General features: G+C 42.8%; 1 protein-coding gene across 2 annotated transcripts in view; it reads right to left on the bottom strand.

Annotated features, from left to right (window-relative positions):
• Positions 1 to 20583, bottom strand: part of LOC122660937 (origin of replication complex subunit 2) — a 35712-nt gene extending 15129 nt beyond the window's left edge. The window contains exons 1-3 of one of the 2 annotated variants that reach the window (XM_043856195.1): positions 20435 to 20583; positions 20045 to 20151; positions 9105 to 9237 (exon numbers count right to left, since the gene is read on the bottom strand). In XM_043856195.1, coding sequence (XP_043712130.1) covers positions 9105 to 9237; positions 20045 to 20151; positions 20435 to 20563 — 369 coding nt within the window. In that variant the 5' untranslated portion in view covers positions 20564 to 20583. The remainder of the gene's footprint in view (positions 1 to 9104; positions 9238 to 20044; positions 20152 to 20434) is intronic. The other variant, XM_043856197.1, reaches the window with a different exon arrangement.
• Positions 20584 to 25340: the final 4757 nt, after the last annotated feature.

The following is a 25340-nucleotide window of genomic DNA, read 5'->3' as shown; positions in this document are numbered from 1 at the left end:
AGGCATTCCACATGTAAAAAACACTGTTTTCCTCATTAGTTTGGCTTAGAGTTTTCACTATATTAGTATGGGCCCAGTGTTGGCTTGACTATCCATAATGAGAGATAGTGACTGAAACACGTCTTTTAAATCAGCCGCGTGTCAATTGCTTAGCCATACATTATATATATATATGGCATGACACTCTTAATTATATGCTTAGGAAGGACAAAGATAAGAATAAGGATACTCAGGATAGTTTCTTATACAAAGCAGAGTTAAATTGAGATTAAATTCCTCAAGAGTGGTATAAATGGTGATTGATATGCAAGGCTGCAGCCACAGGAGAATACACCAAACAAAAGCTATAAATCAGCAGATGTATAGAAATTATGAGCTTTTTTTGGCCTATTTTTAAACTTCCTTATTGGCCAATGATAGGAACCTGAATGGGCCTCCTTATGACTTCAATGGGAACCAGGCAGCCTCCTAGTAAACAACTGATACCAGCTAATGTAGTCCTAGATTGGTAGGATACCAACTCGGAGGCAATCAACCAGGATCTGTTATGAACAGGTGAATCGGCTAGGTCAAAATAGAGTTTTTTGGTGAAATTAGGGTTAGGGTTTGATGTATGGATTATGTCAAGTGAAGGTAGGGGAGTCTATCATTGAAGGTCCTGAGATGTTTTGATGGAGGGAAGTGTGTAAACTAGACTTAACAACAAATCAGATTTAGGGTTTCGGGTTTTTAAATAATGAAAATTGAAGGAATCTAGGATTTAGAATGGGAGTTTAGGGTTGGGACTTGGATTGAGTTTCCCTAGTGGAGAATGAGACTGTGGACAGATTTAAAATTAGGGAAAGCTTGGATGATCTATTCATCCCAAGCACTCTTTATTTATAAGAGTAATAAAACAGTAAACATCTGTACGGTAGCAATGTGGGACTAAACCACATAATACAAAACTAATAAAATAACAAAGAAAAGAGGTCCAGAATACCCCCACGGTATTCTGGCCATATATCTAACACTCCCCCTCAAGTTGGAGCATATATATCATGCATGCCCAACTTGACTAAGATAGGGTGAAACAGCTTGCTACTCAATCCCTTAGTGAACACATCAGCCAGTTGATCAGTAGACTTTACAAAGGGAACACAAATGAAGCCGGCCTCAAGCTCCTCCTTGATGAAATGTCGGTCAACCTCCACGTGCTTAGTACGATCATGTTGGACAGGGTTATGAGCAATGCTAATGGCTGCTTTATTGTCAAGCATCATGGGAAGATGGACAGCAACACCGATATCCTGCAATAATCCTCTAAGCCACAGAAGTTCACAAATTCCTTGGGCCATCGCACGAAACTCGGCTTCAGCACTGGACCTGGCCACAACATTCTGCTTCTTGCTACGCCATATGACAAGGTTCCCACCAACAAAGGAACAGTAACCAGAGATAGATTTCCTGTCAGGAGAACCAGCCCAATCGGCATTAGTATAGGCTTCAATCTTAAGGTGACCCGTGGGAGATAGAAGGATTCCCTTTCCTGCAGCAAACTTCAAATACCTCAAGATACGACAGACTGCATACATATGAGAGGAATAGGGATCATGCATAAACTGGCTCACCAAACTCACAGCAACTGCAATGTCAGGTCGTGTGTGAGAAAGGTAGATTAACTTGCCCACTAACCGATAAACACCCTTGTCAACAGGCTCACCCTCTTTCTCCCTAAGTTTTGTAGTAGCTTCCATAGGAGTATCAAGGATGACACCTAGCAGCCCTGTTTCGATCGATAGATCGAGGACATATTTTTTTTGAGAAAGAAAGATGCCCTTTGAAGAAGCGAGCAACTTCTATCCCTAGAAAATATTTCAGAGGACCAAGATCTTTGACCTCAAACTCACGGCCAAGGAGGAGCTTCAAATCCCTGATAGCATCACCATCATTACCAGTGACCACAATATCATCCACATAGACTATGAGAAGAGTTACCTTGTCACCAACTAGTCTGATAAACAAAGTGTGATCAGCATTACTCTGCCTATAACCTGCTGAAATCATAGCCTTGTGAAATCTGCCAAACCATGCCCTAGGTGATTGTTTCAGCCCATAAAGTGCACGCTTCAGTCTACAGACCTTGCCCTTAGTTCTGTCATCAGAGAAGCCTGGTGGAATGCCCATATATACCTCCTCCTCAAGCTCCCCATGGAGGAAGGCATTCTTTACATCTAATTGTTGAAGATCCCACCCAAGATTTACAGCACACGATAATAGCACCCGGACAGTGTTGAGCTTCGCCACTAGGACAAAGGTCTCTTGATAGTCAACTCCATAAGTTTGGGTGAACCCCTTTGCAACCAGACGTGCCTTATATCGATCCACAGAACCATCAGCCTTCTGTTTGACCACGAAGACCCATCTACATCCAACTGGTTTCTTTCCCGGAGGAAGAGTCACAAGCTCCCATGTATTATTTTTATGTAGTGCTCTCATTTCTTCCAACATTGTTGCCTTCCACTTTCCATCTGTAGATGCTTCCTGCCAAGTTTTAGAAATCGAAACAGAAGAAAGAGAAGATACAAAAGCATGAAAAGATGGAGAAAGAGAACTATAAGAAACAACACAAGATATGGGATGTAAAGTACAAGTCCTAGTACCTTTGCGGTGAGCAATAGGTAGGTCGGAAGAAGAGGGATTACCAGGAGATGGAGGATCTGGGTCTAGAGCAGGCAATTGGATGGGTATTGGTGCTAAAGTGGAGTGCAACTGCCCTCTGTTGGTTCTGCCCCTTGTGTAGGTAAGTATGTTGGAGTTGTCAATTCTCTTCTGAAATTCACCAATAGTTCTCTGAACTAGAGTCAGCTTCCCCTGAATAGGAATATTAACAACACTATTTTCTATAGTCTCCCCCTGTAAAGGATTCCTATTAGGTGAGGGAGGAACAGCCGGAGGAGGTTGGGCATCAATCAAAGGAGGCTGGGCAGCAGCCGTGGGTGCCGTCAAAGGAGTCAAAGGAGGCTGAACAGCAGCCAGAGGAACCTCTAGTGGAGGAATCTCAAAGGGCACATCTTCACTAGAACTCTCCCCTTGAAGAAATGGTGAAGAATAATAAGAAAGGGTCTCATGGAAAACAACATCCATACTCACCAAGGTACGACGGGAAGGGGAATGGTAACACTTATAACCTTTCTGGGTTGGAGAATAACCCAAGAAAATACAACGGAGCCCACGAGGCTCAAGTTTGCCTAGAGATCTGGTATCCCTAGCATAACACACACACCCAAATACTTTGGGAGGGACAATAAAGGAGGAATGGCCCAGTAAAATATCAGAGGGGGTACGGGAATTAAGAACCCGAGAAGGGAGCCTATTGATGAGATAGGCGGGAGTGAGAACCGCATCCCCCATATTGAGAAGGAACATTCCTCATGAACATCAAAGCCGAGCCATTTCCAACAAGTAGCGGTTTTTTCTTTCTGCCACACCATTCGGCGGGTATCAACACAACTAGTTTGGTGAATAATGCCATGATCAGCCAAATATTTTTGAAATTGTGATTGATGGCTTCGGTTCCATTATCACTTCTCAATATTTGGAGAGTAGCACGGCCGAGTTTGAATCATCTTATGAAAATGCTGAAAACATGAGAAAACCTGATTTTTAGTGTGCAAAAGATATACCCAAGTGTTCGAGAATGACAATCAATAAAAGAGACAAACCAATGACCGAAATAGAGGGCTTGCGACTAGGGCCCCAAACATCGAATGTACCAAATTAAAACAAGAAGAACTCCTTTTATTTGAAATAGGATAAGTTGAACATGTCTGTTTGGCCAGAACACAAGCCTCACAAAAAAAGTCATCCTTAGTATGTAGGGTGACCAAACTAGGAAATAAATGAGCTAAAATTCCTAAAGGGGGGTGACCTAACCGAGAGTGCCACTGGTAAAGTTCAGAAGAGACCAAGGAGTTCTGATGCAGCGGAGAAGGCAATGGTGGTGGAGAGAAGCGACCGTCATCAAGCAGTGCATGGCCACCATGCACTTTACCCAATCCAATCGTCTTCCCGAGTCCGATCCTGAAACACACAATGAGATGGAAAAAAAGTGACTTTGCAGTTAAGATCACGAGTAATACTACTAATGGAAAGAAGGTTAGTAGTAAAATTAGGAATATGTAAAACAGAAGACAAGGGAAGAGAGGAAGTGCAGTTGATGAGTCCTTTTCCAGATATTGAAGAAAGGGACCCATCAGCCACTTTGACCTTATCTTTCCCAGAAGTGGGAGAATATCTATGAAACAGACTAGAGGAACCGGTCATATGATCTGTAGCTCCAGAATCTATGATCGAGGATGGGAAGCCACGAAGCACAATGACCTACAAATGGAATACTGACCGGGCAAAGTGTGAACTGAAGGAGTGAAGGAACGGCGATGGCGATGTAGTAAGCAGCGGCGGAAGTCACGAGCATACGTAGGAGGGCACTAGATCATCCTGGGATAGACCGATGTCGATGTAGTAGGGGCTGCGATACTGATCTCGATCGATGGGCCTTGGTCTTTGTCTTTATCTTTGTCTTGGCAGCCCGTTTAGCTTCAAAATCAGCCGGTTTCCCATGAAGTTTCCAGCACTTCTCTTTGGTGTGATAGGGTTTGTGACAGTGCTCACAAACAACAGTCCCTGTAGTAGAATCACCAAGAGAAGCAGTGCCACTAGGTGCAGAAGGGGCCGGGGCAGCAGCCTTGAGAGCTGATCTATCAGTAATAGGAGGGTGCAACATGGCAGCCCAACGGTTCTCCTCAGATGAAACCAATGCATAAGATTGTTCGAGTGTGGGAAAAGGCTTATGGCCCAACACTTGAACACGAATTGGATCATACTCCACATTCAAGCCAGCCAAAAAATCATAGACCCTGATCTTGTCCACATGCTTCTTATAGGAAGCAATATCGAATCGTAGACGGGTGGAAGTCGGAGAAGTGGTCTAATTGCTGCCATGATGCGTAGAGTAGCATAGTACTTGGCCCGAAAGTTCACCTTGAGTGGTATGGAGGACCTTCTACCTAAGTTCATATACCGGCATCATTGCCAAGCTGCCCGTAGGTTTCCTTGCAAGCAGCCCAAATCGTGTAGGCGTGTCTAGAAGAAGAAAGTTATCTTGCAAATCGTAGTCATTGAACCAATTAAGTAGGACATGAGAACACCATTATTAGCAAGCCACTGTCCCGAGCGGGGCACTGGGCAGCGAGGGTTGAACACTAGTGCCATTAATATGGCTGGTGAGACCACGGCCAGCAATGGCAAAGGAGGCAGATCTGGACCATAAAAGGTAATTCGAGCCATCAAGTTTAATAGGATTTGGTGTGAAGCTGTGGTAGTCAGTCTTGTGGTGACCATCGGTAGGTGGCTGATCTGAAGTAGCTAAAGAATCGAGAGAGTCACCCATACTGCCAGTAAAGAAGTCCAATAATGTCTTCAAGTGAAGGCTGAACTAACTCCAAAAATCAGAGACAGCAGCAGTGAAGAGTCCTATATCGATAATGTCAGGGTTTTTTGATAAAACCTGAATTGCTGAAATCGATGAGGATAATAAGGAGTCCAAAAATTCTGCAGAAAAATGGCTTCAACTAAGGTCAATTAACCCTCTATACTGGAAGAAACAGCCTGCAGAAAAATCAAGAACACTGGGCTGCAACAACTCCAAGATCGATAGGTGTCAAGGTTTTGCAAAAAAAACCTGTGATAGTAGGATCGATCTCAAGGAGGTCTTCAAATCTGTAGATAAGAACTGAACCAATAAAAAAAGAATCCTGCTGCAGTTTGTGGTCTTCAAAGGAAGGAGTTAATGCCTTGTAGTTGTTGTAGAAGCAAGCTCCAAAAAAAAACTGAAGATCCAATATCGCAGACAGGCTTGGCAGGTCCTTATCGAGCAGAATTATAGTGCATAAAAGAGGTAATGGGGGCAGCAACTGGATCGTATGATCACCTCATCAGTGCTGCCCTATATGGGAATGGAGAACAAAGGAGAAGAAAGAGAGAACTAGAAGAGAAGAAGATCGAAAGAGAGGGAGAAGAAAACTGAAATTCGAAGGAGGGGTTTTGTCCCTAACTCGAAATCTGCTCTGATACCATGTGGACAGATTTAAAATTAGGGAAAGCTTGGATGATCTATTCATCCCACACACTCTTTATTTATAAGAGTAATAAAACAGTAAACATCTGTACGGTAGCAATGTGGGACTAAATCACATAATACAAAACTAATAAAATAACAAAGAAAAGAGGTCCAGAATACCCCCACGGTATTCTGGCCATATATCTAACAGAGACACTGGGCCAAGTTATGGAAAGGTTTTGATGGTGGTAATAGGCTGGGCAGGAATTAGGGTTTATGGGGTTTTAATAAAAGTGGGGTTTTCTAGGGTTTGAGTGGGAGGATGGGGCCACAAAGTGGATCGAGTTCCTCTATGAGGCAGGGGAGTACTCGATGGGAATATGGGCAGATTGTGATGGTGGGTTTGGTCTGTGTAGGTTTTAGGTTATGGGAAAATTAAAAACAAGAGGGGGAATGTTAGGGTTAGGTCTGTAGAGGATTAGGAGAAGAAGGATTGGGGTGGGGAATGATTTGAACATACTGTAGTGGCAGAATTCTCTTGGCAGCAGCTTGAAAGTTGTAGAACTTGAATGCAAATCAGACCTGGAACTTGAACTTGAAAGAAAGAACTTCAAAAACTTGAAGGAGAGCTTCAAAAGAACCACCCGGGCTTCGCACCGCAAGGTGTCGATTGGATCAAACAACAATACCACCAGTCTTGATCACACACAAGACAATCTTCAGCAATGATGAACAAGTTGCAGAGCAGCAGCTCAAAAGAGAGATTTTTCAAAATTCAAAGGTGAGAATAAACCCCCACCGAATTGTTTTATTTATAGTGGTCATAGGCCAATGGCCATATTCCTAATCAGCCTAGGAGTGTAAAAGCTCCTAGCCGACTCTAATTACACTTCACAACCTCTCTCAAATTCGTGGAGAGGTGTGGACCCAACTTAAAATGAAAGCAAATAAAAGAAAGGTGATTCAAGTCACTTAAATTGAACCATTGGTTCAAACTAGTTTTGGACCGGTTCAATTTAAAACACTAAAACATGAAAATAAATAAATTAGATATAGAAGCTAATCCCATATGCAACCTATTTTCCTACTTTAGGTCCATAAAAGTGACCTATTACATTGAAAACCCATGGGACCAAAGGCCCAACATATATATAACCTAACCTAGACTTATTCCCATCAAAATAAGCCTCTTTTGCTGATGTATCTGCATCACAGCTCTTCTGATTCCATGTAGAATCCTAGAATCTATCAAGTTCTCTAGATTAAAAGTATATCAGATCGGTATTTTATTTAGCTTAGGGATATTGTCAAACCTTCTAAACTTAGTCATCAGAACTAATTAAGGAATTTCTCAATATCTTAAGTTAATCAAGATTTAGGAGCTACTTCTTAGAAAGTACGGTTAAATTGAATATGTCATTTGAATCAAGTAAGCATTTTTTAGTGCAGAGGGCAAACCTTGGCACAATGGTGAGGTTGCTCCATTGCGACCTAGTGGTCACAGGTTTGAGTCGGGAAACAACCTCTCCGTGAAGCAGGGGTAAGGCTGTGTACATTGTGACCCTCCCCAGACCTCACAGTGGCGGGAGTCTCGTGCACTGGGTACACCTTTTTAAGCATTTTTTAGTGCAGAATTGACATTTCTTTCCCAGCTGTCGGGCTCCAATTTTTTATGTAAAGCTTAGATTTTAATCTTGCTTCAAACTTAAGATGCAAAGCTTATATTTTCGTCTTGCAGCTGAAGATCTTCAAAGTTGATGGTAAGATTGTGAGAACAAGGTATGTCTGTTACAAGATGGGAGTTTCAGCAAGTACAGCATTCATCAATGACACCTATCAATCATATCACTAGAACAATCCATCCATCTCAACTTCCATATAAACACCTCAATAAATTAAACCATCCATGTTCCCTATAGCTTGACCATTAGCTGTGAAGCCCCACCCATCCTCATTTCCCAAGTTCCCCATCCAATCAGCCCAAAGGTCCAAACCTATCATGCTCGTTGAGAGCCTTGTCTATCCTACATCAGAGCTTCAAAACATGCATCAACAATAAGTACAAAAAGGAACAAAATAAACTACAAATATGCAGACATTTTCTTTCTTTTATCCATGAAAGAAATGAATTTGATACTGAATAGAGTCTACCAAAGTTTTCTTATCATTCAATGTGCTAATAAGGCTATTTGAATGTTTGTTATCTGGGGTGAACTGGTAGCAAAGACGAGATGCTTTCAGTGGCAGGAGATCACATAAATACCATTTACAGGGCATCAAAGGCTCCACTTTCTTACAGGCTACACTGAGATAGTGAGGTAAATAAAGGAGTGAGTGGGGGATGGGTTCTAGGTGGTCTGTTCCAAGACAAAGGCCAGAACCTAATCCATCCCTACAGGACTTCAATAATATTGGTGAGCTAAACATTGGCAAAAGTCAAATTAATAAATTAAATCCCATAGCAACACCATAGTTTATGGGAATCTGAAATTTAGTATAACTGTTTGACCAGACAGAAACACCAAATTATCAGCATAAATATGATACATTAAAGAAAGTTAAGCTCAAGCATAAAATTCCCACTTCTACGTACAAGGATATATTATGAAGTCCTTGAACTGTCTTATTAGCTTTTCACCTGCATTAGGGTAAATAAGCTGCAGATAATATGAGCACATTTCATCAGTATCACATCTCAGTCTCTTTCTTAAACCAGAAGAACTTTGGTTCTATTTATCTCATAAAAAAACACAAGCAGATACCCTAATTCTGCTCCCTTAGTACATATATAAACTCAGCTGCCTTTTAATCTAAAGTTCACCAACCACGAACTAAAATGACGTACTAGAAGAATATAGCTCAATTCACAGTCATAGATATTTCATGAGTTAAATTGCGGAGACCCAAAAATATTGCCAAAATTTATCACTATAAAAGTGAAGACCTCAAGAATGAGAACATTATAAAATTATATCAATAGAAGGAATCCACAGTTGTAGAATACCTGTTTAATATTGATAGACTGAAGATAGCCATTGATAACAACTACACCACTGTCAGTCAATGCTGTTGAAGCGAAATCTTCAATCAATGCCCTCTTAGAACCATACCCATACATAAGAAGGCCAAAGCCACATCTGCAACATAATGTAGATGAAAATGGAATTATCGGAGGGCGGGGGGAAGTATCATAAAACCTGAAAAGAGTATGAATGTTCTTAAAAATATAACGAGGGAGAAAATGAGGGAAAAAGGATTAATTGTACCTGCTCAATAGGAAAATATTCTTAAATAAAACTAAACTAATTATAGTTAATGAATATCAGATATAGAACACATTTTGCAAATTTCTAAAAGGCACATAAGGCACCAAGACCTCATAAACACAAGTAGTAAGCTCGGAGACATTAATTGAAATATAGGAACTTGTGCAAACAGTTCAACCATTTACATATTCATAAGCACTGACAAGTTGTTTATGTTATTATCAGCATTCTCAATCGCAGGTATCAGAACAAACATCAACTTGGGATTCATGACTCACTGCTAGAAGAAGTGGAAAGTGTGGTGGCGAAGTTGGAGCCTAATCCTGATATACATGCAAAATGCAATAGTGAGGTAAGACTTGAGAGTCACTAAATTATAAGGAATGTAATTAATCTATTGTGTACTAATGCAACCCATGCTTGAACAGATAAAGAACTTCAGAGATGCTGTTGGGAGTTTCGATCGTGTAACCACAGTGAAAGGTAGAGACTCCACAGACACTGGTAGTTCCACTACATTATTTGTCATCTTGTTCATATACTTATGAAGTAATCCTAATATTCTATATTTCTAATATAGTTGACTGGTGGGTGCTCTATGGGATAGACTCACCTAACATGAGAAAGATAGCAATCAAGGTGCTTTCTCAGACTTGTTTGGCCGCCGGATATAAGCACAACAGGAGTATATCCTTAATGATCCACTCCAAGAGGCAGAACCGATTGGGTCACAAACGACTGGAGCAGTTGGTGTATGTGTATTATAATAAGAGGCTGAAGATGCAGTACATACGCCAAGCCGCAGAGATTAATAACGATCCAATCGAGCTTGCCAACATTTTTCAGGTAGACTTAGATGATGATGAGGATCCGCTATACCAGTGGGTAAGGGATCAAAGTGACCCTGTTATGGATCAGGATGGGGGTAGGTCTGATCCTGAAATAGCTACTTAGATGGGTACTAACGTCGACAATATCTCATCATGCGAGGGCCGTGTGCATTCATAGATACACCGACCATTCGAATCTCTGGCTGGCAAGGATGATGAGGACCCTAAGTGGTTGTATTACAGTGATGGTGGTGATGGGAACGATAGGGGTGATGAGGATTATGATGGTGATGATAATGCTAGGGGATGCGCGAGAGGTACCAGTACCACCTTGAGCCAGAGCCGGAGCGCTTCACAAGCAAGACTCAATATACTCATTACTCATACCACACATGATGAGGACCACGGTGCACGTACCCCCACATGTGCAGGCTACTCGAGAGGCCAACATCGTCGATTCATACCAACATCTGAGGAGGAGCATGATAGCATATAGTCCATGGACGTCTCAATCATGAGCTTGACTGACACTCTCAGAGGCATGACTATGGAGGAGAGTGGTATGTATGGGAAGCAGTGGTGTGCACCGTCATATGGATATGGCACGGGGAGCACTGGTTCCAACTATAGTCACTATACTAGGTATGGTCAATTTGGGCAGGTTAGCTCTTCATCATCATTACCCCTTGCCTCTAAGTATGAGGGTCGATCACACACTAGATCAGGCTTTGTGGATAGCATCTTTGGGTTCCCACCCCCAGCCATACATGTCAATGCCGGTTCCAGTTCCACATGCTTATCCAGTAGTAGTGGCTCTCAATCGAGCTACTTATAGAGCTGTTGTGGATGACCTCGAGCATTTCTTCCACCATACTATTACATGGCCAGCTTTTATGATTCAGTTGGAGGAAAACCTGAGTTGGTATTAGCAACATTCTAGTGGTTTTGATCTGACCCGACACTCGTTTTAGTACTAGGATGAGCATAGGTATAGGGGTGACTTGGTAGTTGTTGGCTTGTATTGTTGAATCATGAAAGTTGACAAAAAAAATATTTGACTCTAACAAATAATGTTAGATGTATGATTTATGAAATGGTTTATAATTTGATGTCTTTTCATTCCTATTGCCTATTTAAGTTGTTTTACTTGAAATATGTTATGTTCTAATAAGGATTTCTTTTGAGGGTGCGCAGGTTTGCTCTGGTGGCGCACGATAAGCCTACTCCCCTTTCACGTGTTGCTTAGGGCATGGCACATCCTCCTTCTCAGGAGGGACGGCCCCCTGATCCCTGCAATGGGGTCGCTGCCAGAGGAGTCAGGCTGCCTTCTTTCGCAGATGTGGTGGCCAGATCGATGGCTGTTCCTCGTGTTGACGTGGAACTCAGGAAGCCTTCTACCTACTTTGGGGAACCTGCAATTTATTTCACTAAAGAGGAGATTGAGCGATCGGAAGAGGCCTTCGCGACGACGCTTATTGCTAAGTGCAGCGCTAGCAAACCTTCTCTTTTTGCTATCAAGGACCATCTCCGCAAGTCCTTCTTCCTGCAAGGAGACGTAATGGTTACATCCCTGGACCCGCGACATGTCCTTCTACGGTTTGCCTCGCAGGGGGACTACGTCAAGGTCTGGCTCAAGCAGCAAACGCACGTCAGGGGTTTTCTGCTGCGATTTTTGAAGTGGACGACGGAGTTTGTATCTGGCTGGGAGTCGCCATTTGCGCCTATTTGGGTGGTCCTGCCTGGGCTACCAGTTAATCTCTTCCAGGGGAACTTTCTGGCCTCGATAGCAGGTGCGATTGGGAGGTTGCTGAAGGTAGATGGTGCCACGGAAAACTGCACTCAAACAATGGAGGCTCGGTTTTGCGTGGAAGTGGATCTGAGGGCTACGCTGCCGTAGAAAGTCTGAATTGGCTGTGGGGCAATGGGCTTTCACCAGAAAATTGTGTATGAGAGACTTCCTTCGTACTGTGCCTGCTGCTCTAAAATTGGGCATTCTGCGGAGGTGTGCAGGGCTGGGATGAGTAAGAAATCTGCAGTCGATCCTACTGCTGCAGGGAATGTTGGTTCCAGTGAGGGTGCTGAGGCGGTGGGAGTTCAGGTGAATGGAAGGGACAGGGATGGAGTGTTTATACCTACAGGGGAGGGCTCTTCACATGCCGGCGGCGGGCAGGGCAGAGTTGCGGCAAGGAGGGTTTTGCAAAGAAGAAGTGGGTGATGGAAACAGGTGGAGATCCCTTCAAAGGCACCTCGTGAGCCTGAGACAGCCGTCGTTGAGCAGGGTTGCAGTGCAGTTCTTACAGTGGTCACTGCCCAATCCACCAGAGGAGAGGGGGTGTCAATGGACCTGGGTGCTGCCATCCCAGGGGTAGATGATTTGGACGCTGTTCAAGCATTAGAAGAGGGCGAAATTCCTAGCGACTTTGCCGAGCCAGACAGGGCAGAGGAGGGGAATGACAGAGCTTTGGTGCTGGCGCAGGTAAGAAGGGAGGTGCGTGCGAGGGCACTTGAAGAGGTTCTTGGTGGCAGCGGGGTTAGCCTCGCCTGTTCGTAGGCTATGGTGGGGCAAGAGAGGCCTTTCTTCCTTAACAGGGACTTGGCGAGACGCACCAGAGATGATTCACAGGTGCCTGCTCTTGCTGGCCCCACATTGGGTAGAAGAGAGCTGCTGGAAAGCTTCAAGGAATTCAAGACTTCCTTAGAGGGCAGAATGCGCAGAATGTTAGACAGATTGGGTGAGGGTAGCAGGGGCTTGGAACAAGTAGGAAGCAGAGCAGGGAGGCGGAGAAAGCAGGTGTCCTCTCGGGCTGCTTTGCTCAGTACAGCACAGGTTTACAAAAGGAAAAAGATCAAAAAGGCTAAGAGGGGCAGACCGGCAAGGGAGGGAGCTGCCCAGCGCGTCACGAGATCAATGAGATTGGTGGAAGCTCCCCTCAGCGTATCTAAATGAACTGCTTATTTTGGAATGCGAGGGGGGTTGGAAACAAGCCAACCTCAAGAAGGTTAAAGGCTCTGGTAGGTCAGCATAAGTTGGACATTGTTGCGATTCCAGAACCTAAGGCGCAAGTGTCTAAGGCACCTCTGATTTTGCGAAGGATTGGTCTGGCCTCAGTACTAGTTCAAGACAGGCTGTGGGTTTTTTGGAGGTCCACAGTGCAGGTGTCAGAGCAAGAGGAACATCGGCAATTTGTCTCTCTGAGCTGTGTGGACACTAGTGGGGGAAGCTTCTTGCTCACCTTTGTTCATGGCCTCTATTCGGTGAGGGATAGACGAGAGATGTGGACGAGGCTGGAAATGTTCTCCAGAACAGTCTCTGGCCCGTGGGCGGTAGGAGGGGATTTTAATGCGGTGGCGTCCCCAGCTGAGAAGGTGGGAGGAAGTCCGGCATACTCGTTGTCGCTGGAGGATTTTGGGAGTTTTGTCAGTGGAGCTGGTCTCATGGATGCGGGCTTCTCTGGCAGCATGTTTACTTGGTCGAATAACCAGGTTGGAACTGGGAGGGTCATGGCCAGATTGGATCATTTCTTGGTTTATGCAGAATGGGCGGGTGCATTCCCCAGGTGTGATGTCACTCATCTCAACAGAACTTGCTCTGATCACGCTCCTATTTGGATGTCTTTTGCTGTCCGCGAACGTTGTTGGTCGCCTTTTAAGTTTCAGCAAATGTGGCTCCTCCACCCGGACTTTATGGACTTTGTCAGATGCCAGTGGAGTAAACCGGTTATTGGGTCGCCACTCTCGGTGTTGTTCCTAAAGCTTAAAAACCTGCAGCTTGCACTCCGTGGGTGGAATAAGGAAGCGTTCGGAAATATACATCAGAAGGTGAAGGATACTGAAGATGCTGTGTGTAGGGCGGAAGTGGACTCGAACCGGTGTAATAATGATGAGGCCAGGAGGGACCTGGAAGAGGCCAGGAAGTCGCTACAGGGAGTTTACTGCAGGAGGAGATCTTTTGGAGACAGAAATCGAGGGTCACCTGGCTCAAGGAGGGGGATCGGAACATGAAGTTCTTCCACGCCATGGTGAATGTTAGAAGGAGGTCGGCTGGCATCAGCAAAATCAGGTGTATTGATGGAGAGTGGACTACGGATTTAGAGGAGATCCAGGCTGAGGCAATGCGGCATTTCTCAGGGATTTTTTAGTCTCAGGGATGCGTAGTGGATGAGAGTCTGTTGGCAGTGATTCCCAAGGCTGTGACCGACGCTGATAACTCCTCTGATGTTGATACCCACGAAGGAGGAGGTGAGAGGTGTTGTCTTTGCTCTGTCAAGGGACAATGCACCGGGCCCAGATGGTTTCTCAGGGGTTTTCTTCACAACCTGCTGGGAGGTGGTAGGAAGTGACGTCTGGGCAGCAGTGAAGGATTTCTTTATGGGAGGTGCCCTCCCCAGAAGCTTTACATCGGCCAACCTTGTGTTGATTCCAGAGAAAGACAACCCAGAGACAATGGCGGATTTCCGGCCGATTAGCCTCTGCATTTTCTCCTACAAGATCCTTGCAAAATTCATGACCACCAGGTTGTCAGGGCTTCTTCCATCTCTAGTGGCAGAAGAACAAGGGGCATTTGTGCAAGGTAGAAGCATTCATGATAATATAGCCATTGTACAGGAGGTGACTCAAGAGCTAAACCACAAGACAAGGGGCGGCAATGTGATTCTAAAATTGGGCATGGCTAAGGTGTACGACCGGCTTGAATGGGAGTTTCTATGGTTGGTCCTCTCTCGGTTTGGCTTTGGTGACGAGTGGGTCACTCTTATTAGGAAGACAGTGGAGAACTACTGGTTTTCTGTTGTGTTGGGAGGTAGGCAGTCCGGCTTCTTTAAGTCTTTCAGGGGGTGCGTCAGGGGGACCCCCTCTCCCCGGCCCTGTTTATCCTGGCAGAAGAGCTATTAAACAGGGGGTTGAAAGGGCTTTTTGTGGAGGGTCATGTAGCCTTTTACAGACTTCCGAGAGGGTGTCCGGGGGTCTCTCGCAGCCTTTTTGCAGATGACACCATCATTTTCTCCCGAGGGTTGAAAAGTTCGCTCAGGCAAATAATGGGTTTCATTGGAAGATATGAAAGCTTCTCAGGACACCTTGTCAATAGGCAAAAGAGTTGTTTTGTGCTGGGAGACAAGGCCACAGTGGCAGCAACACGTATGGTTGGTTTGGTCACTGGCTTCCCTAGGAAATCTCTTCACATCACGTACTTGGGAGCGCCCCTCTACTTGGGTCTGCTCAAAATCTGCTTTTTTGATGGGTTGGTGGAGAGGATCAGGTGCAAAGTGGCGGGCTGGAAGGGCAGGCTATTGTCATATGGGGGGAGAGTAACGCTGCTTAGGCATGTTCTCACCTCAATGCCTATTCATGTTCTCACCACTCTAGACCCCCCTAAAGCGGTCACTCGAAGGATATATGGGATTTTGGCAAACTTTCTTTGGGGCAGCTCAAAATGGGGCAATCGCAGGCACTGGGTGAGTTGGCAAAAGGTTTGCAGGCCCCTGGAGGAAGGAGGACTCGGAATTCGGCTTCTCGAGGATGTAGGCCTCTCGCTCAGACTTAAAGGCCTTTGGAAAGCTTTATCAGAGCAGTCGCTATGGAGCAGGTTCTTCAGGGCCAAATATTTTAAAAACTTGCATGCGGCGTAAGTAGGGCTGGAGGAGAATGGATCCAAAACTTGGCATAACACGTTGAAGCTCAAGGGGTTCATGTTGGAAAGGTCAAGGTGGCTGCCTGGGGAGGGCAAGATGCTTTTTTGGCTCGATAACTGGGTAGGGGTGGGGCCCTTGATTGATTTTGTGGACAACGGCATGCTTGTTGACTTGGAGCTGTGTGTGAAGGATGCGCTGGATGAGGAAGGAAACTAGAGGGAGGACATTTTATGCATCATTGATTCTGACGCAGTCCGGAACAGCATCACCCTGGGGAATTTGGTGCTCTCTGACAGGGAGGATGTTATGGTGTGGTCCCCTGCCAGCGATGGATTTTTCACAACAAATTCGGCTTGGCAAGAAGTCCGGCAGGGTTACCCTAGGGTCCCCTTCGCTAAATGGATCTGGAATCAAGTGCTGCCCACAAAAATGGCCTTCTTCTCTTGGCAACTTCTTACAGGCAGGATACCCACCGACGAATCTCTGATGGCTCTCGGTATCCCCCTAGCGTCCAGATGCAATTGTTGTGGACAGCCAAGGAAGGAAACCACAAATCATGTCCTGGGTCCAAGAGTTATGGCTGTTAAGGTATGGCTTTTCTTTTCCAGGCTGCTTAACATCCCTTTCCTGCCATCTCAGGATGTTAGAAGTTGAATGGCACTGTGGCATGAGTCAGCAGGATGTAGAAGTCTCAGTGAGTATATAACAGGAATTATGCCTGCCTTGATTTGTTGGGAGCTATGGAAGGAGAGGAACAACAGAAGGCATGGGGAGAGACGACGCACTGCAAGTGCCATTATTGAGCGGGTTAGAAGCTGGGTCAAGGAGGTGAGTCTGCCCTCCAAGGTAGGCAGGGATCCATTAGGGACGTTTTAATCCTAGAATGGTTCGGTATTTTGGCCCCCCCCCGATAAAGCTGTAACGCCCCCGCCCCATCTACTGGTGCCCTCCCTTTCACTCTGTTAAATTGAATGTGGATGGCGCTTGCAAAGGAAACCCCAGTCGGGGGGGAGGGGGAGGGGTGATTAGGGACAGGAACGGAGTGGTGCTGGCAACATTTGCTAATTTCTACAGAGACTGCACTAACTCATTAGCAGAGCTCAGAGCCCTGAGAGATGGGTTGCGGTTGTGCCAGGACCTCCACTTGATGGGGGGGGTGGTTAACTCTGATTCTGCCACCACAGTTAGAATGGTCAACCAAAAGAAATGCATATTATGGAAGGGTTGGTACTGGTTCAACGAAGCATTGGAGTTGGTCTCTACGACTCATGCTCATGTGGTATTTGCGTTTCACAAAAGCAACAGAGTAGCGGACTGGCTGGCTAAGCACACGTGTGACTTGGGTTTCTCGGTCAAGTACCACCAGGGCAGGTTGCCGGGTGGGGGCTTCGCAGGAATTATTGGAGAGGACAAGGCAGGAATGCCAGTCTTTAGATTTTAATGTGCAGTTTTTTCCTTGTATAGGGAGTGGGATTTCCCCTTCAGAGGGCTGTAAGTGCTGTTAGCTTTGGGCTGAGGTAAGGCGGTATGTCCCCCTGTTGTATTCGTTGATTATTTTTTGGATCTGAATAAAAGGTAGGGGCTGGCCCGGGTCCCAGATAAGTTCGGGTTAAAAAAAATGTTATGTTCTAATACTAAATATTATGTGGAATATGCTATATCAACAATTCAGTACATATATACAGCGCACACTACCAACCTAGGGCCCTAAGTCAAACTACCATTTTGGGTGTGATTTTTAAAAAACTAAACGTACCACTATGTTTATAGGGCCTAAAATAGGCTTCCCTGCAAGTTTCATGACCACATTAGATCATATGACCCTCAGAACCAAGGGCCAAAATTTTAAAAAAAAATGCATGAACTCGGCCGAGATCTCAGTATCTCGCCAAGACAACTCGGTTTTGGGCTGGCTGAAACCATGCCCAAAACCGAGACATCGAACTATGATGCTGATTGACATTATGCACCACATCATGGTGTTGGTTTATCACTTTCCGTTGAACAATCAGGAATATTTTTAATAAATGTTAATGCAAACCAGTCTCTAGGCTAGAATAGCTAAGAAACTAGCTCACAATAGGATTGAAAACAAGGGAACCTACCAAAATTGGTAGAAACTTTATAACTTTATAAATTAAGACAGAGCGCTCAGAACAGACCCAAACTCAAGTCGAATGGTCTATTCTAATAAAAGAATCAGCCTGCAGAATTTGGATGAAACCTAATAACAGAATAGGGAGATCCAGTAGAGTCCTAGAGCTAATAAGAATGTAGTAGCAGTTCCAGAACAGTTCAGATTGACCAAAAGAATTCAGATCTGAGAACAGAATTTCAGAGAGCAATACAAAAGGAACTATTGTATGAAATCTGAGCTCAAACAGAACAAAAATTTGTACGATATGGCAATAATGACAGAACTCAAATTGAATAAAAAACAGGTATGCCTGGAGAATCTGACAAAAATCTGGCTTGTGAGCTTGAAACAGGAAGATAAATATAAAGGATAACCAGGCTAGGAATTCACCATAGCCCTCACTTGGAATACACCAAGCACACTACTGAACCCAAGGCAGTACTACTGAATTCACAGCAGCAAAAGTTTCAGAAAAAATGAAGCTATATTTCATAACTTCACGTGAGACCATAGGCCACTACATTTATATTTTTAATAAAATTGAAACTCTCAACACTTCTAAACTGGTTGGAACTCAAACTACTACTTAAAATAGCAAAACAGACATTTGACACTCCTACTCAAATTAGGACTATAAGAACAGAACATAGAATTAGAATGTAATATGGACTCAAATTCCTAATGACTCTAGGAGTTGACTTAGCCAACTTCTAACATAAAAAATACTCTAAACTAATCCTACTTGGCAGATCTCGTAATCTTAGCACCTACCCATATTTAAGGCCCAGCGATGTATATTCCTACTAAAATAAGCCCCTTTCTATGATTTTCCTGCGTCAATTTCCCCTTATTGAAAAAAAAAAAAACTAATCCTCGAGTTTTGGAGTGACGTGGCATCAGTACTATGTAATCATTATCAATCTTCAATCCAAAAAAAATTATGACTTCTCAGAAACAATAAGAATAAAATCAGAAAATCCCAAAACCTTCTCGTTGAAGAAATTATAGCTGAATAAAATTAGCTATAATGAATTCAATAAACTCTTCAACAGTAAGAACATCATCTTGAGTATTCACGGCTTCATGTTGTTCTTTAAGTCGTAATGAAATCAATCATCAACCATAAGCATGCCATCTTTATACATTAGATCAACACCATTGTCTTCCTCAATAGAATTTTCTTTTTATTAATCCTCCTCTTCCTTTGATTTCACAATCATTGCCCAATCTCTATCTTTATTGGCATCTTTGATTTCTTCAACTGTAGGCTCTAGCTCTTGAAGAGAGGTATAGTCTTCTGCATTGCAAAGAATCTGATCGTCACCTTGAGTCATTGATTCCTCCTCTACAATTGATGTTTCCTTTTCCACATAGATCAGCTGTGTATGGAGATTGACTCCTTTATAATTGGCTCAATCAAAGGAATTAAGTCCTCTATCACAGGCTCTTTTTCTTTCAAAAATTCTTTCCCTTCTTCCTTTGCTAAGATCGTCTTTGTCTACTTGCTTTTTTTTGAGCCTTTAGAGCCCTCCTTCTTGCCTTTTTAACCGATATATTGACGGGATTGCGTCGGATACACTTCCCTTTGAACTTACAGATGCACTGATTCTTTATGCCTCCAACCAACACATCATTGTCATATATCCAAGGTCAGCCAAATACTACATCTCTCAACTTCACAGGTATCACATCACACCATACCTCCTCCTCGTATGTTTCCAGTTCCTAATTTTCTTCCCCTCCTTTCAGATGGCTTGTCTCATCTGGTCAGACGGTTCCGAACTGGTAGGGATCAAATATAAAGTAGAGATTGTTATTTTACCCTCAAGCTACACCCTCATGATGTCAAAAACAATGAAGATAACTGTGACGAGTGAGTAATGAAGGAAAACTTTAAAGAAGAAATAAGTTGAATAAATAAAGAAACGAATGATGAAGAAAACACAAAATTCCTTTTACCCAGAACCAGAAGTTATCTTTAAACCTAAGTATACAACAAGGCTTCAATGCAAGAATTGAAAATGATGGAACAATCACAATTTCATCACATACAAACAAAACTAAACCAAGTAAGAGTAGATTACCTAAGCTCAAAAGCCCATTTTGAATATAAACTCCTATAGCTGTTGAGTAAAGATGTCATCTCTCTCTCATGTTTAGGTGCTAGCTTTGATGCTGCTGCTCTCAGCTCCTGCCATTCCAAGTCTCAATCCTCAACCAGATACAGGTTTTAATTTTAAAGAGAGACCAAATCAGCTAATTTAAGGAGTTTTCCATGAGGTTGAAAATTTGTTTGAATAAATACAATTACCCAATGTATTCTCGGCAATCCATCAGGAACAAAACATTTTACTTTCCAAGCATCGCCAATACATTGCAGATTCTCAAAATGAAAATACAGTATACATTATATTATATCAAGCATGGTTTACATAGAAGTACGAATGCAAGAGAGAGAGAGCGAGAGAGATAACCTGTTCGTCAACGACTTTGATATCGGAAATTCTGCGGGTGGATTTCTTCGCAGATCCACCCAATTCCTTTGCGAGAAAATAGTTCCGAGAGAATCCGAACTCCTCGTCATCCCCATCCATCAAATTCATGGCTACTGCCTACTACGACCAGGCGGCTATGTTCCTCAGAGATTCAAAGAGTACAAGAAAACCAGACGATTACCAAGTTGCACTTGCAGAGTCTCTAGCAGCGCAGTAGATATTGCTGAGTGCGAGGTGACTCGCGCAGAGGGACAATAAAGGGGATAGGTGGATTTCCCAATCAAGGTTTTCCCGCGGTTTTTACATGGTAAGCAAACAAAAAAAAAAAAAGTAGTTTCATTAATTGGCGCCAAATTTTCCCAAACTATTCCTGTGAATGAGGGATTAAAATCCGGATCCGGATCCTCTACTTTGCTGTACTTCCATCCTACTCCCTCACTTCACACCACGCCACCTAGCCTGACAGCCATCCAACGGCTAAGATTAAAAATTTCCAAATTTTTTTGATTTGAACCATCTTAGACTGAAAAACAAACCACCCAAATTAGGTTTCAAATCCTTTAAGAAACGAAAAATCCCCAAATAGCTGAACTTCTCCTCCTCTTCCGAAAAACTCAGAACAACACCATGGTCATGGCGATCTAACGAACTCTTCTCCGCTCCGCTCCCTTCTTCTCTTCTTCCGGTCTGGAACTTCAAAAAGAAATCCTTGTCCCCATCTCAAATCCTTCGTCCGAAGAATTACCCATGTAGACTCTGTTGTAGTGTGAGTAGTTTCAATCTCTTGGATCGAAACCCAACTCTAGTTTTTCCGAATCATCGATGAAGAAACATGAAGATTTTCCCTTCTAATAAAAAAAAAAAAGGGAAGAATTTCCCTTTTCTTGTTCTTGAGTTTCAGACAGGGCTCCGCAATCGTATGAATGAGTACAGTCCAAAGAAAATAAGGAAGGGGGTTTGTTAGTTTTGTGGGTCTTGAACAGTTGAAGAGAAGAAGTGAGTTGGGTAGTGGAGGAGAAGGGAAACCAGCTGAGAGAAGAGAAGGAGAGACAAAGTGGAGTGTACGTGAACAAGAAGAGCGAGAAATGGTTAACATTTTGTAGCAACCCTAAACTTTGGGCCTGACCCAAAAGCCATTTGGGTCGCTGGGTAGACCCGTTTAAGGGTCCAGGTGTTTAAAAAAAAAGGGCAAATTTCACAGACACCCCGTCTACGTAATCAATATGTCACGGATATCCTAAACATTGTAAAAATATCACAGATACCCCTTACTTTATGACTTTATTTCAACTTAATCCATTTCTAACGGTCTGTACAGTTAAGTCACTGTTAACTCTTCTATAATGACGAAATTGCCCTTATCACATGGTGAACTTCCCATAATACCCTTAAGTTTAAAACCCCAAATACAAATCATTCTCTTCATCGTCTTACCACCGCTGACCGCTGCCACTGTTGTTGCCACTAACCGTTGCCGTTGCCGCTGACCACTGTCATTGCCGCTGTCGCTGCATCTTCTTCATCTTCTCTTACCCCTTGTATTTCTTCTCCACACCACTAAACCCACTGACCCACTTTCTCTTCTTTTTTTTCTATTTGTTTTTCTATTTCCTAAAATCCAAAATACCAACACTGGTCCCATTTTCTTCTCTAACACCCCATTTAAACCTCTTTTACTCCTTTATCTCTCCCACTCAACCAAACCCAAATCCAACATCTGAAACCCTTTTCATTTTCTCTTTGATTGACGGCGGAAGAAGCAAGAATAGGGAAGGGGGGCCATGGTGCTTCTTCTTCTTCTTCTTTCTCCTCTTGCAACCCCTTTCCTGCAACTCCACTCCACCCTGCTCCTTCAACCTTGTATGAAGCGCAAGCTCTGAGTCTTAGATGAATAGTGAGACACACACAGAGAGAATAATGCTTGCTTGCTTGATGTTGCAAAGTTGCAGAGGCTTAAGAAGTGAAGCAAACAAAAGAAAGAGAGGAGAGGGGGATTAGGGAAATACATGCAAAAGGAGAAAGAAGAAGAAGTTGGTAGCACTTCACGTCCTGCAAAAGCGTCTTATGTTCCTCCACACCTCCATAACCGCCCACCGTATTCAATGGCTCTTCCGTCAGTAATGATCGACCAAGTTTGATGCTGCTTTAGGTGGAAATCGTTGGGGCGGTCCAAGGTCTGATCTGGGACGGCTTGGCTACGGTGGCATTAACTTTGATGCCTATGAAGATATTCTGATGGAGACCAATGGGGATAATATGCCACCATGGAGTTCTCTGTTCTTCTTCTTTCTCCGATATTTATTTCCTCTGTTCTCACTTTCCCTTACTTCCACCCGCTAGATTTTTGGATCCAAAACGAAGTAAGATCCGCTGCAACAACAAAATGGAAGCTGATTTGGTAGCTCATAAGTTATTTTGTGGAGCTCTTATCAGACTTCTTGCTTTGAATTGCTTCGCAACATTCGTGTCCTCTGAATCAGCCAAGCTCGTGAGTTCTGAAGGTATATACTATGCAGAGAAATTTTGATTTCTTTCCTTCTTTAACTGAACTTATATCTATATACTTGCTTAGTTACCTTTTTTTTCTCAATTAATTGGTCAAATTTGAAACAATGGAAGCTCTGGGAAAGATTACGAAGCGATTGGGGAAGAAAGATTGGGATTTTAGTGTGGATCCTTACAGTGGAAAAGGATTATCTTCAAGCCTAAGATTAGATAACTCTTTCAGGCACACCCACCTTCTCCTACAGTAGGAAATGCGCTCCTCTCTCTGAAAGGGATTGGATGTTAGAGCTTTAACCACAAGCGATACTGAGACTAAGGGTTATTGGACTAGTTCTTGAGCCGTTTAGGGAAGAAGAGGGGAAGAAGATGGAATCAGAGTTTTTTATTTAAATAACTAAGTGGGTAACATGGACATTTAAACTTTGGGTGCTAACTGTGCTTAACATCAGGGGGAAGGTTGCCATTTTGACCAAGTTTGGCAAGTCCGTGACATATTGAATACTTAGAGGGGGGGTGTCCGTGAAATTTGCCCAAAAAAAAAAAGAAAAAAGGAAAGAAGAAGATTTCAGGGAATGGGGAAGGAAAGTGAGGATTTAATTGATTTTCTTTTTTCCTGTTTTGATTATGATTTGGGGTATTTGAATCAAAGGAAATTAGGCCCTTGGAAATCATTCCATCTTGGCCAGAAAGTTTCAAGAATAAAAGAGGGCTAAGGAGATTGGAAAAGGATCGAAGAAAGGCTAATAAGAACCCTACTAAGGAGAAGAAGAAAGAGAACATTGGTCTTGCTTGAGGTAGACTCCTTATCCTATTCTTTTGTTATTGTCTGAAAAGAAACTCAGATTTGGGTAGACTAAGGTTCTTGTCTTAGTTTTGTTTTGGTTTGGTGTTCATAGGCTAAGGGTCTTTAACAGGTTAGAGTTATATACAAAAAAAAAATTGTTATAGGCTTCAATCCTAATTTAGATTACCTAAATATCTTATATGTTATTTTAAAACTTCTGTTTTGAAGTCCATTTTAATGCTATTGTTAAATCTCTGTCTATAACTGTACATTATGTTGTCTTTAAAATCTGTTTTGGGTTCATTCTTATGAAACCGTTTAATATTGTTTTTATACTCTGTTTTGGCTCCATCTCATGTACCCATTTAATATCCTGTTATGTTGTTTTTATACTCTGTTTTAGCTTCATCTCATGTAACCATTTAATACCCTGCTATGATGTTTTTATACTCTGTTTTGGCTTCATCTCCTATAACCATTTAATACCCTGTTATGCTGTTTTTATACTCTATTTTGGCTTCATCTCATGTTACCATTTAATACACTGTTGTGCTTTTTTATTTAAATTTTGTTTTGGCTTCATCTCATGTAACCAATTAATACACTGTTATGTTGTTTTTTTAAATTCTGGTTTAGCTTCATTTTCATGTAACCATTTAACATACTGTTATGGGGTTTTCTGTTTTGGTCTTATTTCATGTAACTGTTCAATACACCGATATGGTGTTTTAAATTCTGTTTTGGAATCTATTCTTATGTGATTATTTTAATAAGACTTTTTATTGCTTTACTCTATTATGTTTGAAAATACTTTTGAGCCGAAAGTGGGGCTGGTTTACTAGTCCAAGGGGATTACTGCCCAAAAAGATGGATTGTGGTCCTATCGGTAGAGTTCCTTTTGTTGCTTCTCACTAGAAACCCCGTGCGACAGTATGGGAGGTGAAAGCCCTTTATCTTTGATTTTGATTTTCTTTGTAAGTCCTATACCACCTTATGATGGGTAAGGAATGGGAATAGGCCGACATTAATATTCAACTATTCGTGCCGTTATAGAATTGTAACCTAGTGGGCTATACTTGTACCACTAGTTATTTTGATGATCATTATCCGTCTCTATAAATATAAAAGGAAGGTTTCTATGCAACTGCCCTTGTTTTGAAATGGATTTTTTCCTATTTTGCCGAGGTTTACTTTTGATGGCTATTGCTCTTTGATAGACAAGCTATACAATATTTAGTGTAGTTGTTATTTTGAAATTTGATTTGGATTTTGGATTGTATTACATGAGTATTCGAACTGTCGTTAATTTATTGGATATGGAACTTTACACTTGTTTATACTATATTCCATCACTCAAGACCATGAACCACTGTTATCATGTCTTTACAAGTACTATTATTTAAGGTAGCCTATTGAGTTTCCAAAACTCAAGCAAGATGTGATGTTTTGCAGATGAGGACGTAGATATAGTCAGGGATTTTCCGGAATATGTAGTCTTGAGCGCGTGTGATCGTGAAGAGCTTTTCCAAGGGCCTTATCATTTTACTAAGCTTATCTACTGTTAGTACCTTTAGTTTTCTTTAGTTGGAGAGTTCA

Source organism: Telopea speciosissima, chromosome 5 (assembly GCF_018873765.1).
Source record: "Telopea speciosissima isolate NSW1024214 ecotype Mountain lineage chromosome 5, Tspe_v1, whole genome shotgun sequence".
In the NCBI taxonomy this organism is placed as follows: Eukaryota; Viridiplantae; Streptophyta; class Magnoliopsida; order Proteales; family Proteaceae; genus Telopea; species Telopea speciosissima.
This window is presented reverse-complemented; position numbering and strand designations above follow the sequence as displayed.